Source organism: Cygnus atratus, chromosome 8, assembly GCF_013377495.2.
Source record: "Cygnus atratus isolate AKBS03 ecotype Queensland, Australia chromosome 8, CAtr_DNAZoo_HiC_assembly, whole genome shotgun sequence".
Classification (NCBI taxonomy): Eukaryota; Metazoa; Chordata; class Aves; order Anseriformes; family Anatidae; genus Cygnus; species Cygnus atratus.
In genome coordinates, this window is record NC_066369.1 from 22,701,366 (window position 1) to 22,715,214 (window position 13,849).

General features: G+C 54.2%; 1 protein-coding gene across 1 annotated transcript in view; it reads right to left on the reverse strand.

Annotated features, from left to right (window-relative positions):
* The window catches only part of ZSWIM5 (zinc finger SWIM-type containing 5), a 93,011-nt gene that overhangs the window by 21,599 nt on the left and 57,563 nt on the right, over window positions 1-13,849 (reverse strand). The window contains 1 exon segment of the mRNA XM_035537461.2: window positions 4,075-4,431. Within this exon segment, the coding sequence (XP_035393354.1) occupies window positions 4,075-4,431 (357 nt within the window).

The following is a 13,849-nucleotide window of genomic DNA, read 5'->3' on the forward strand; positions in this document are numbered from 1 at the left end:
GCACTGCAGGTCTGGAGGAGAAGAGCAAAACGTGCTGGTAAGTGGCCCTGGGCGAGCTCCTGAACCGCTGAACAGTTCACAAAGGCCATCTCATGACTGCACGCAGCGCTGCCAAAAGCCTCCGGGCTGCATCTCCAGCGGTTGGAAAGAAACCAGGAGCAAAGGAAGAGCCACCCAGATCGGAGAGGGAGCGGGGGCAGGATACGGACAAATAAACAAACAACAGAAAACCTCAAAGAGAAAATAACCATGCACCAGAAAGGAAATGAACTCTAGCAAGGGATAAAAATAGCGGCAAAGCGAGGGAGTAAGGAACCAGCCTCCGCCGAGCCTCCCAAGCCTCCCGTTGCATTTTTAAGTGGAGGCAGATTGGAGGGAGCCTCTGGAGGCAGCCTGAAGAGTCAAAGACATCTGACAGCAATCGAGGGAGTGAAGCCCTTCGGCTCCTGTGCGTGACCAAAGGAGCTGCTGGCAGCGGTCCCGTGCCCGCCACGGGCACCTCCAGAACCAGGGCTGGCTGTGGTGACCGGGACAAGATGGCACAGCCACCCGATGGCACGTGGACCCCCCTACCGACATCAGGTCCACCCATTTCTGGGAAGCCCTTTGCCAGGCACCCCTCTGGAGGGGATTCGGCAACCCCAGAGGCTCTGCAAGGCCCGGGGGAAGAGTCACTTGCCAGAGCCCTCCCCTTGAGCACTCCGGTGGATTATTTTCCCTCAAATTTCTATCAGCTCAGCAACCAGGAAGGCAAATCCTCTGGAGACCTGACCTTCTCCTCCTCCCCAGCAGGAAGGCAGAATTTCAAATAGATTTACCAGTGCCTTATTCAGCCCTCCGGACACTGTTGTGGGATGACCTGGAAGTTAAAGACCACCCGAGGGCTCATCAGGCACCAGCTGTGGCTCAGTGTGACAGGACAGGTGGGCAGGTATCTCCTACCCAGCCAACGTGCTGGGTACAAGAAGCCAGGCTGGCCAGCGGGTAAAGGACCCTGTGGGACCAGAGAGGTCATCTGGCACTTCGAGCTGACTCTCCACAAGATTATCCTCGGAGGGAGCTGCCCCCGGAGCGCAGAGGTTTTGTGGCTTTTCCCCCCTTCTGGCTGGGAAGAGCACAAAAAGCCTTTATGGCTGGGACCGGCTGAGCACCACAGACACTCTGTCATCGGCCGGCATCTCCACGGGGCAGACAGACTGCCCTCACCACATCTCCTGGCCTGAGGTCAGCAGCTCTCCCGGCCATGCCCAAGCACAGCGACGATGGTGTGAGCACTGAGACACGAACAGCGGGGCTGCCAGAGCTGCCCCCTGCTCCTCACCTCCTCCTTGCGAGGGGGACAAGGTGGCCACCACCAGACGCTCCACTGGACCCAAGCTGCCTAGCTGCAGGTCCTGGCTGTCCCCAGCAGCAGCAAGTCACGTTGCCTGGTGTAACGACAACCTTCAGCTTCGCTCCGTGCCGGACAGTCAGGCTGAATGTTTCCACCAGCAGCAGGAACGCGCTCAGCGAGGGGAAACCGAAAGCCTCTGTGGCCTCTCCGTTCGAGCTGTCACTTCAGACGCCGAGCGCGGAGGAGCGAGACACACGAGACGCTCGCTGTGAGCACGCTGCCCTTTGCAGCGATCTGCCGGAGCAGAAACGTGACCTACTCAGCACACAGAGGTCAAGTGGGAAGCAGGCAGCCAGGCACACCTAGGCTCTCCGTGCTGATTGAGCCCTCAGAGAGCGAGCGAGTGCCTTGGCTGCGCTCCGAGGCTGCGGCGTTACTGGAGAGTTTGCATTTCCTTCTAGGAAGGCGGCCTGGGAGAGCAGCACGCGGCGCAGACTCCTGCAAGGAGCAAAGGTCTGAAGCCCTAACGCGAGCCCTCCTGATGACTGCCTGCAATCTTTGCTGTTCGGGCTCTGCAGGGGGGGGAAGAGCAGCCCTGTTTTCCAAAGCAGACGTTCCCACTGCACAAGGGACATTCCCCAGAGATGCTCCCAAGCTGCAGCATTGGCTCCTCCACCTCTCGCACTAACCACCGACACAGAAGGAGCAGCCCTTTGGTGACCGGACTCAACGCTAACCTGAAGCTAAACAGACCTCTCCTTGGAAGAGATGAAAAAAAATAAAAATAATAGTTTCTGGAGAGGCTGTTCTCACTTTGCAGTGTAATAACCTCTGTGTGCTGCCGGGCACACACTGGGTTACTGTTTGGGCTGCAGAGGTGAGCCTGCCAAAAGCCACCTTGGCTTCAACCCAGAGACAAATGAAGGCGTGACCCCAGGGGCCTGGACCAGTCAAGGCCAAGAAACATGCACGTAAGCACATAAAGTGCTATTTAAAGCTTACCTTAAAGGATTTCAGAACCCGGGATCAGAGACCCTCCATAAATGCATGAACTGCAGCTGGGAAGAGCGAGGTGCGGGGGAAGTTTGGATCCCTTCCAGCTGGAGCCCCAGCAGAGCTGCTGGATCGCTCTGACACCCAGAGCCCTGCAGTGTCTATTAGCTTTACATCATCTTAGTGCTCTTCTTCTGCATCATTCCCCGGGATGAGATCAGGCTATAGGTCTGCTCGCAGAGGAGCTCACTCGCTGGTGGGGCTGCCAGACAGGTGGTTGGATGGGCAGCTCCTCCAGTGGGACAGGGCAACGTGTCCCTGTCAGTTCAAAACCTCACACCAGGGCATGAAGTTGCATGACTCTGAATGGGCAGAGAATTTTTGCTTTGTTTTTACAGGTGGCTTTAAAAAAACAAGAGGCAGATATTGAACTGCAGCCAACATCTGTATCTTTGTAAGATTCTCAATCACCAAGTCTTTTGCTGACTCTAGAGCAATAAATATTCAGGGCCTTAAAAGCTTTTCTTCAATCTGCCTGGGAGAATGCAGCCTCAAAGAACGGCACAAACAAGATCTTGCCCAATCTCAACTTCAGTGGATCAGTTCAGGTAGGGAGAGGACCTCACCAGATTCTTGCTCTTCCTTCCTTCCTAACACCCAAAAATGAGGAAATGCCCCCAAACCAGTAACTTCCGAGCACAACCACACACACAGCAGATGTGGAAGAGACAAAAGCCTCTCCCAAGGTAGAAGCAAGAGGGAGGGGAGGGGAAAACATCTGAGATCAGAGCTGCCATCACCAGTAGGATGGAGGTGGACCCCTGGCCCCACTGCTACATGTGGATGCAACCACTTCAGATCCTATTTTAGGCTGCATATGGGGCTTTTCATCTTCAGAGCAGCTAAGAGGCATGTGTTAATCCCCGCAACGCCCTTCCGTGGCAGATAAGTGTTTATTATCTCCGCTTTACAGCTGCAGGGGCAGGCGCGGTGCAGAGCGGTTCGTTTCTGGAGGCCTTGGGCAACCTCAGCTCCTGGGCAGGATGCAGCAGGAGCACCGGCTGGTGCTGGCAAAGGGAGCTCCGGGGGCCTGACCACGTCCTGGTCAGCAGGGCTGGGACGGGCACCGACCCCCAGCTGGTGCCTTCTGGGGGAGGAAGTCAAAAGCATCTTCTAAACGCAAAGCCCCATGACACATCCTCTGTCGCCTTTGTGGAGTAGGTCAGGACAGCAACACTCATTTATTACGGGCAAATTAGCACCCACGGAGATTAAAGCTTTATCTCCTGCTGGCTCAGTCACATCTGACTTAGCAAGATGCAGGGCTGGGCTGACACCGCATCACTGCATGCTAGAGGAGCCGCGTCCCCACTGCGCCTCCCAGTCCCCAGCGTCCCAGCATTGTGTCCCCAAAACAGCCCTCTGTGCTGGGGAACAAATGTGCTTCCTTCCTCCATGCCTGGCTTTTCCATGCTCATCTCAGCTGTTCCTCACGTACCGCTAGCCTGCCTGCTCTGTTCTTTCTTGCCTTTTGAAGTCAGCGTTTGATGGATAAACACACAAGGAAAAAGGGCAGAATGGGGACACATGGCCAACACCAAACTGGTACCAACACCTATGTTCTAACATCAGTTTGACACTGTGCAGCAATGAATACGGCGAAACAAAGGCCACCACCATCACTGTGAAACCCAGCCCCCCAAAAACTGGCTTAGTGCTGAGCCAGCAAGGAAGGAACAAGAAATTACCATGCACTTGGTTGATTTCTGAGTTGGAGGACAGGATCTCATCAGCCAGCTTCTGGGCAGTGGGCAACACCTCAGTGTGGTGTGCTGTGATCAAATACTGAACAAACTTCTGGAGCTGGTCCCTGTTCATCTGGAAAAGGGTCTCTGAAATGGGAAGACGGAGTTTGACCTGGTCCGGTTTGCGGATCCTGTACAGTGAAAGCGCCACAACATGGGCGCAGTAAAAAATGTCCTTGTTCCCACAGCCACACGTCACTGAGGTGATTTTGCAGCGGTCGAAGCTGATGGCCACCTTGTAGGTCATCTCTGGTTCTGTCGCGGTTGCTGGCTCTGTCACCGTCCCACTGAGGTGGAACCCTGGAGAGGAAAAAGGAGAAGAGGGAAAGATGACCTTAGTTTTGTTCTCTCCATGACCACCCATGCAAGCTCTGGAAGGTGGATATGGCCACCAAAAGCCACTTATGCATCTCTGCTTCGAGTAGTGCATCACCCAAGGACAAAATCCCTACACTGGGAAAGGGAGGCCACCACCTGCTCAGTCTCCCCCATTCCCACGTACAGCCAACAAGTCAGTTCACCTTGAATTTGCTGACTTCAGCCTAAATAACCCGGACAGACACCCAAGCAACACCCACTGCCAGAGGAACACGTGTGCGTGTGTGTGCAGTGGACTGGAGAGCCGCACCGCACCACCCTGGCATCCATCCAGTGTCACCCAGGACCCAGCCCACGAGCAAACGTGGCTCTGCACCAGCACGTGCGTGCAGCCAGCCTCTTCGGTGAGTTTATTTAACTGCCAAACCACAGGGGAAGAGCAAAGCCGCACGGTTCTCATTTGTTTAAGAGTCTCTCAGCCTCTTTCCCTCCTGGGAGCAATCCTCATCCGCGTCTCCCTCTCGCTGAATTCGCACCACAACGCACGTGAGCAAGAGGCAGAGAAAGGCCAGGTTTTCTTCTTTTTCATGAGGCAGACAACGTAAAATAAAATTAAATACAACGCAACTCCAGCTTTATCCCCTCAACCGGGCAGAGCACCCCAGGGCACGACCACAGCTCTGAACTCTTCTGCCCAAAGAAGAGAAAAGGCTGGATGTGCACCAACCTCACGCTGGAACCACGGCTGGGAGAAGACACTCCAGATCCTCCCAGGGAGCCCATCACACAAGCAAGCTACCGAGGAGGTCAAAGACCAGCACCGTGCACCCATCTGCCTCCTCTTCCCCTCTCCCTTTCCTCCGAGGAGGACAAGGAGGTCAATGAGGGTGCCCGCCTGGCACTCCTGTGCTGGGCGCAGCGTGCTGCCCAGTCCCTGCACGGCCCAGCCCTCCTCCCCGCAGAGGATGCTCACTTGCCTCCGTGGCCCTGGACCCTTGTTAAGCCCAGGTTTGAATAGGGGTCTCTGCAGAGCCTGCCATCCCCCTGGAGAAGGCGGCAGACAGCTGAGAGGCCCACAATTAACGACAGACGAGGAGAGGGGGGTGGGGGGGAGATTAAAATACATTAACTGCATCAAACCCTTGTGTGTTTGCCAGCTCGCACAAAGGCTTTCCGAGACAAATTCTACCAGAGGTTTTTAATAAATGGCATCAAAACCAGCTATTCACTGCCAGTCTCTTTAAAGCCACGCCAAAAACCACATTCAAATCTGATTAAGTGTCAAGGAGGTCTGCTTTCACTTTAGCGCACGGGAGGGGGGGAAGCAGACCTGTTCCTCAGCGATCGACCAAAAACCCCACGTCGTGTGTCCGGCAGAGCATCCAACACAGCGGTGCTTAAACTCGGGAGGGCAGGGATGGATGGACGGACAGACAGCCACGGACGGACGGACAGCCCCGCACTGCCCTCTCGCTCGCACGCCGCCGGCAGTGGAAGCGCCACGGCAGAGGTGCAGCCCTCGGCAGCCACGCCGTGTAAATCTCGAGGATAAACTCCGAAGTGTTTATGTTTTACCACTTCTCTGGTCTGCAGCGCTTGGCAGGCTGCGCCGACTCCCTGCCAGCTTCTCCCAAGTTTACTTTCTGAGCAAGTTAAAAGGATTGAAATGACGTTCCTGAGCAATGATGTATGTATGTACGCATACGGACACCCATACGTGCATAATCACGTGTATATAAAGCCCTTTAAGACAAATTACTAGCCATAAACACTGCCTTAAAGAATTACTCCATCAGGACCAAAGGCCAGACCCCACTGAGGCCAGCCAGCGTAAGGCTGGAGGAACTCAGCTCATTTAACCAAACGACCTGCTTCAGACAGGTGTCAGTCTGAAAACCTATCAACCGTGGTCTGAATCTGGCCTTCCACAAGAGGAAATTTGCCAAAAACATCGACTCATGCCGCTCTGCGGCTCAGACACAGCCTTGCCCAGTGGTGGAGGCACGGGACATCCCAAAAAATGAGCTCCCCAACAACTGGTCCTCACGATTCGTAGCGTGGGTTTTCACCTCGACCAGGACTGCTCAGCGCGCCTGCAACAGCCAAGTTTATCTGGCATCCGAGCCACGAGTCCAGGGTCAGTTTAGATTTCAGTTGTCGTGGCAGCAGGTCTATTTAAGATAAACTAGAAACTCTACACAAAACATTTATCAAAAGCTTAGTCAGAAATTAAACACGGGGAGGGGGGGGAGGGAGGGGAGCCCGCGGGAACAACAGCGTTATTTGGGAATATTTACATTAGCGTGAGGTCAGCTCGCAGCTACCACGCTCGGCCCTGCTCTGCACCCCAGCGCTGATCTCATCTCCATCAGCAGGAGGGGACTGCTCAGCACCAGCAGGGCTGTCACCCCCGTGCGGATGGGGCAGGGCCATTCCTTTAAACAAAAATTGCCTTTTGGGGCTCCAAAATCCTTTCCTTCCCTTCCAGGGGATTTAACGGTGTCGCTATCCCAGAGAAGAGGTGGTGGTTAAAGGGGAGGTTTCAGGGTGGTTGCTCCATCACCCACCAAAGCACACGCTCGTGGTCCACGCAAACCCCAGGTGCTGCAGTCACCAGCAAGCTACGGTCACCTGCAGAAGGACGTCTGTCACCGTGCCCTGCCCTGCCCTCAGCTCTTGTCCCAAGGACCACGTGGGGCAGGCGGTACCGGCGCTCCTGCAGGGAGAAACGCAGCCCCGGCCGAGACACGGGGTCTGGACAGCACTGAGAGCAAACCCAAACACTTCTCCCCGCGTCCCCCCTGCACGTTTCCATTTAAGAAGTTCCGACAGCCGAGTGCTTATCTAGGACTTCGCCTTCTGTTCCTAGCACGCATCCAGCATAAGCTAACTTGGCGTTTGATTTGCTGCCAGCAAAGTGACAGTGCCAGGGCTTGAATGCAATGAAAAAGAAATAATTAAGTATCATCTTTGTAACTACAGCCTCATTACACCCCATCTGAGCCTAGTGTTGTCCCAGGAAAAAAAACTTGGGCTCCTCCCTGCCCCAGAACAGCCTCCCCTACGTCCACCGCGGGTGCTTCCCGGTGGATGCCCCTTTGATCCAGGTTGCACAAGGAGCTGGGTTGCTGACAAGCTGCCCCTGTGAGCACAGAAAAGTCACCTAGGCTGGACAAATCAGCAAAAACACTGCTCTGAACACGGGCACACACCGCACCATTCGCACGTCTCCCTCCTAATTCCCCTTATCCATCAAACCCGGGCAGAACACCAGAGCAGGGACCTTTTCCTGCCACGGTGGATCTGCCCCCTGAGCCTCTGCTCTGATGTTGCGTTAGTGTTGCAGGATGTTGTGCCTCTGATTTAAATTAAAACAGACCCTGGAGATGTCTTCTGGGAGTTTGCGAGCTCCACGCTGGTGGCGCTTCTAAACTCATTAGCTGGGCAGCATTTTCCCCTTCAGGGCTTAGAAACCCCGCGGGCTGGGAGGAGCACGGATCCTCAAAACACCCCTGGGCTCCCAAACCCCTGTGGAGCACCAAGCCTTTAGCAGGAGCTCCAGCACAGGAGGCTCTGCTGTTAAGACAAGACCATCAAGGCCTCAACAAAAGTATCTCCAACCAAGGTGGAAATTCTTTGATCTCTAAATCTACTCAACAAAAAGGAGCTTTGCAAACTCTTCCAGCTCTACAAGAGCAGCCAGAGTCCTTCAGCTAAGTATTTGTAACTCAGGTGTCCACAAGCCACCTGTCAGGAGACCACCAGACCTCCTGGACCTCCTAGAGCAGTGATAATCCCCTAAAGTAGGATGGAGAAGATGGTTCTGTTTTCAGAGGGCAAGACTGCAGCAGACAAAACCTCCTCCAAACACACCCCTGGTCTTGGGTCCTCCAGCAAAGGGCAGGGGATTGCAAAGCCAACACGCGAGCTGGTTGCACCAAAACACCCCAGGTTCAGCGACGGGCAGGCTGGAGTCACCGCCGTCACAGAGCAACTGATTTTGCTCAGCCTTTCCAAAACAAAGCCACCTACGAGCCTAGTCACAGACCACGGGCGGAAATATAAACCCCAGAAACAAGCAAAACCCTGGCGTGACCTGCTCTGCTCCTGTAACCGCGTCCTCTAGAGCACTCAAGCACCCCGAGGAGGACGACAAGGAGCAGCTACACCACCAGACGGGAACTCGAGAGCTCAGCTCTGCTCCCTCCCAGCAGTTGCTGCTCGCAGCCAGCCCCCAGATTTCACACCGCGGCTCAGGCAGAAGTCACAGTTGTCATTCGCAGAGTTGTGCCGTTTGGAAAAAATGAGCTCGTTCTTCCCAAGCACGGCACGTGCGCTGGCACGGTCCTGCCGGCGAGGCAGCCTTTGCGTGAGACCAGCCCTCCCTGGGGTGTAACCCGGGACCAGCAGAAGCCAGAAACCACCTGAGGCTGCTCCATGGGCATCACTGCACAAGAGAAGCGGGACCAGGAATGCACGGATAACGTGGGGAACGGTCCTTCATGGCACGGGGGCTCCTGCAGGCTTCTCTTGGTCTTGGAGGACTTTGTAGAAACCTTGGAGCAGGTCAAGGAATGGCTCTGCCTAGTGAAAAAGGCAACCACATCCAATCCCCCAAGGAAGTTGGCTCCAAGCAGACACTTTGGGCTCCGTTAGGATCAGCAAGAGCAATGCGATCTCCCCTCCTCACCACTCTCCTTGCGCAGGAACCTGCCTCTCCCCAGGCTGACCCACCTCAGCTCTGTGTTTGCAGCACGACAGGCTGCTGCTCTAGTCCAAACCTGCCCAGAAAGCCTTCGCGTAAGGGTGATAAATGCACGCATCGTACAGCATGGCTCGGATGGCATCAGCTGGGCTCACCTGAGCCCTGGTTTCACCCATTTCAATACACCAGGAGGCTCCAAGCACCCTTCCCTGCCTTCCTCCCCTCTGCCCACAGGGGATGCCCAGCGGGGACAGCGCCGGGAACAGGGGGGTGATCGGCTCTGCGCCGCGGCTTCCCCACCAAGAACCTGCTGTTCTCCAGCCTGCAGGACTGCCAGACACAAAGAGCCCTGAAAAAAAACAAACGGGAAAGGCTACACAGATATTTATGGGGCTCGGCAGATGCAGACAAGGTAAACCAAGATTTTCAACGCGAGTCATATACACTAGGTTACCATGACCCAAATATTTTTTAAATTTCCAAACCACAGCGGAAAGGTATTTTAAACTAAAGCGATTCCAAGCTCCTCGGTGATTAAACGGGCTGCAGCTCCAGCTTGTAGTGGAAAAACCATTTGTTTTTCCACTGTGTGAAAGCCATAACTAGCAATGAATAATAATTGCTGCACCGAGTGTTATTTATAAGCCATTCTTGGTCACATTTCCGAGCGTTGAAACAGCAGCTTTCCAAATGTGAACTTAAAATCAGTCAATATTTGTAATGTAGACAACACCCATGGGAGGAAGGTGTCTGTGTGCTTACGCGGTAGGAAGCGGAGGTTAGTAAAATCTCCGAAAGCTTTCCAGCTAATAGATCAATTCCTCCAGCCGGCTGATCCTGACAATTGCTCAGTCTCTGACCTTGCAGTTGGAAAGGAGATGGGCTCATGAACTCATTTGCACATGACAATGCTCCGGCAAAGTGAATCATCTGCCTCTGATAGTAATGGAGAGTACTGCTCACTCCAGCCCTCCCAGGCTCCATTCAAACAGCGCAGGGCTGGCCTTTTGTGCTGTAAGTGCAAGAAAGACTCCGCTGAAGATGTGTGCAATTAAACCCACTTTTCTTGTTGCTCTTTTGATTCAGCAGAGCTCAATGAGAGGCACCCCAGGCAGGTGTTGTCACACACAGATAAAATGTGCCTTTTCAGAGCGCTTGCAGACAAAAAGAAAGAGGTAAAGGCTGAATCAATTGCAATTTCTCTCTTGCAAAAGAGGGAATCCACGCTTCAAGCGATTCAATGAGGAGAGGGCTCGTACGGATTTACATGCCCCCCCCCCCCCCCAAAGCAATTTCTTTTTGTGACAAATGGATGCCACATGCAAAGGTGCTGCCATCCAGCCAGACCTCTGCGGGGCTGGCAGTGGGGGAACGGGGCAGGACGTAGAACGGATGGGTCAGGGCCCTGCTCCCCGGCCCCACCACACCGCTTCCCTTTCCTGGCCATTACCACCCAAGAAAAGCAACTCTGGCTTGGTGGAGCTTGCGAGGATAATTAACAAAAGCCCCCACAATTAACAAAAGCCCCCCCGGAGGAGCCCGGCAGAGCGGTAACAAAGGGATGCGGCCGAGATGGGACGGCGCGTCCTTCGGGAGCAAACGGGAACCCACGGGCAGGGGATGTGCCGTGCCTCCCAGGGCATCCACAGACCTCGGACGCCAGCAAAGGTTCACCAGAAATGTTTGTCTGGGGGTAGGCTGGGGAAGAAGTGCAGGCTGCAGCTTTAAAGAGAGAAGATGCGAGTGCAGTTGTTTGTGTCGGAGGTAGCCGTAAGCTCCTCTGAGCAGCTGAGTAAGCTGGAGGGACGCTCTCTCTGCCATCTGCTCTGATCCCAGAACACCTCCTGCAAATGAAGAGTCAATCCGCTGGTTTCTATTCCTGTTAACCTCTAATCAGCCACAAGGACCGGCCTCTGCTCTGCTCTTTATCTGAGCCAGCTAATGCGTGAAGTGCACTGCGCTTCCCATCTGCTCCAGCATTAGTAGAGTTAAAGGACAATGCCGTTTCCCTGTCCCAAGCATTCACTTACACAGATGCCCTTGTATTAACTCAATTTCCCAGTGATTTCCATTATTACCCTTACGAGATTTCTGCTGTTTGTTTATCCAGAAGCCTGACACCGAGTTTTTTCTCCCCCCTGCCCAGCTCCGGGGGTGGTGTGGCCAAGGTGGGTCCCCAGCAGCCTGGTCCTGCTCCGTGACATTCTGCCCCCAAAATTCAGAACTGCTCTCGTTTTCTCTCTTGCCCCGAGCGCTCTTTGTTGCCTGTTCTAACCTGAAAACACCACTCCCAGCCCCAAGGCTGAGGACGCCCCTCCCCGCATCACCTTCCACATCCTTCCGTTGCCTACCAGCAAATGGGTTTTTAATCTACCCAGCCGCACAACCCTCACTCTGAAGGCACACGGTTTGGGGGAAGAAGGAAAAAATACCCCCCGTTTTAAAGCTCTGACCGATTTCCTCTGCTAATTCGCAGCTCTGCAAGCTGAGCGCTTGTGCTAGCAGCTCAGATCTAATGCAAACCAAGCTGAATGGCATTTGTGCAGCAGCATAAACAATAGAGAAGGCTCGAAGAGAGGAAGAGTTCACCACATCTTTGCTAACGCGTTCCGCCTGCCTAATAACTAGTGGCAAAACACTGTCAAGTCTCTGCTCTCTGCTGTTACAGTGTATTTCGTGGCAAGCTTGAATATAAAGAGCTTGCTTAAAACCAAGAGAAAATTAGAAAGATTAGTGTGCACACACAATTTATGGGCAGAGCTGGTGATTGCAACATCCCTACATCAAGAGAGAAAGAAAACCACATCTCTGCAACGATCCCCCAAGTATCCATCTTCCTGCATTCATCAACGGCTGTGTCTGAACGCGGCGGAGTGGTGCGATTCCTTGTCCCAGACCAGATGCTTTCTCAAAAGGCACAGGGTTATTTTCAAGCATGAAAGAAGAGATCCATGGGGAGCAAATCCCCTTTTGCTGGAGTTTCTGGGCCCGAGCGTCCCATCAATCCAGGCTACCACCTGGAGCCAGCCCAGCCCCGAGCTGTCACCACCCCGCGTGCCTCAAGGAAACCCCAGCGAGATGCCAAAACTCGCACGCGAGGCTGGGTCCTCCGACTGGGGTCCGCTCCCGACTTGAGTGGAGCCACCCTGATTTCCAACAGCTGAGAAACTGCCTCCCAGGACATAAAAGGGTTTTAATTAGGAAATGCCTCTTATCCACCCATGGAAGTGTCGCCGTGATGGAATTGCTGATCTTCGCTGCATTTGAAAGCGGAGCAGCGCTGTTGCTTCCGTGGTCTTTTTTATGTGGTGATTCCCCGCCACCCCTTACCCCCACAAAACAAAATAATCGCCGCCACTTCAGCGAGGCGCCTGCCACGCCAGAACCCTTTTGAAAAGGCTGCTGTTGTTTGCATTGACGTGCCCGCCTCGAGCAGCGGCTCCGCTCCTTTGTTCTACCCTGCGAACCTGGGCTGGCAGGAATTTCCAATCCAGATCCAATTAGCGCAGCGCTTTCACTTTATTACATATATTATCCAACGACTGAATCCGAACCGGCTCCGCAGGGCGTCACGGTAGCGGGCTCGCACCTGCAGCGCGCAGCAGCAGCCCAGCAGCCTGGGTGCAGTTTTGCTTGAGGTGCCCCCACAAGCCAGCCCGCTGCTTGGGGAGGCTGATCTGCAGGGGAAATGCCTTGGGGTCGGCGACTCGGCCTGAATAAAAATTGAGTTACGTCTACCTAATCCTGTTAAATCGGTCAGAGTCTCCTTGTACCCATTGTTCTGGCTCCTGGTTTAAGGACTCATCCCTGGGTACCCGCTGGTAGGGAATGAAGTTACTCCAGTGCCAGGGGCATCCTTTCTTCTCTCTCTATTTGCTCCCATTGCTGACCTGCTTTTCCAAGAGGCAGCTGCCCTCCCACGTCGGCAACTTTTCCAGGCTTTTTGCTCCCCTCAAGCCCATCTTTGCCTTGGGCTGGGCAGCAGCCTTGGCTTTTGCCTCCAACCAAAAGAAGACCTGAGATAGGAGGGAGGGAAGAAGGGAGGGAGGGAGGAGAAAGGCAGGTCTGCCCAGCCCCACAGATGGTAATGTGCTAAGTGGAGACCCATTAGCATTAAAACCTGCTCTCAAACAAGGTGATGCTCCTCTCACTGCTGCCAACGCTCCAGGGCACGACAGCTGCCAGGGCTTGGAGTGGGGGAGCCGACTTGGCACCCAGTGCCACACACGAGGGGCTGGAGACCATCAGCTCCCAGTGGTGGGACCTGCCTGCAAGGTCCTGCCAGACCCAGCACCAACATAAATCCCATTCACTGAATATTTTGCAACTAAAGCCACCTCCAGAGCAGGCCACGGCCAAAATGAAAACCAAACTCAACTCACTAATATCAAAAACCAAAAGCAAAACCAAGCCTGAGAACCTTGTGACTTGCTTCGTTCACACATTTTTGTTCCACAGGACCAGCAGCCAGGCTCACAGCCACCCCCCGTGAAGCACCAGCATCAAACCAGGGCATCGCGGAGCAATGGAGGGAAATGGCACACAACCCTGATCCTCCCTGAGACGCCAGACCTTAAAATAGCAGCTCTACAATTTCTAGGGAAGTTATTAGTTATAATTTTCCTGGCCCTCAGAAGCCTTCTGAGGGAATGAGGCAGCCTAGATTCAGTACAAAAGCCTGCTCCAAATTCTTCC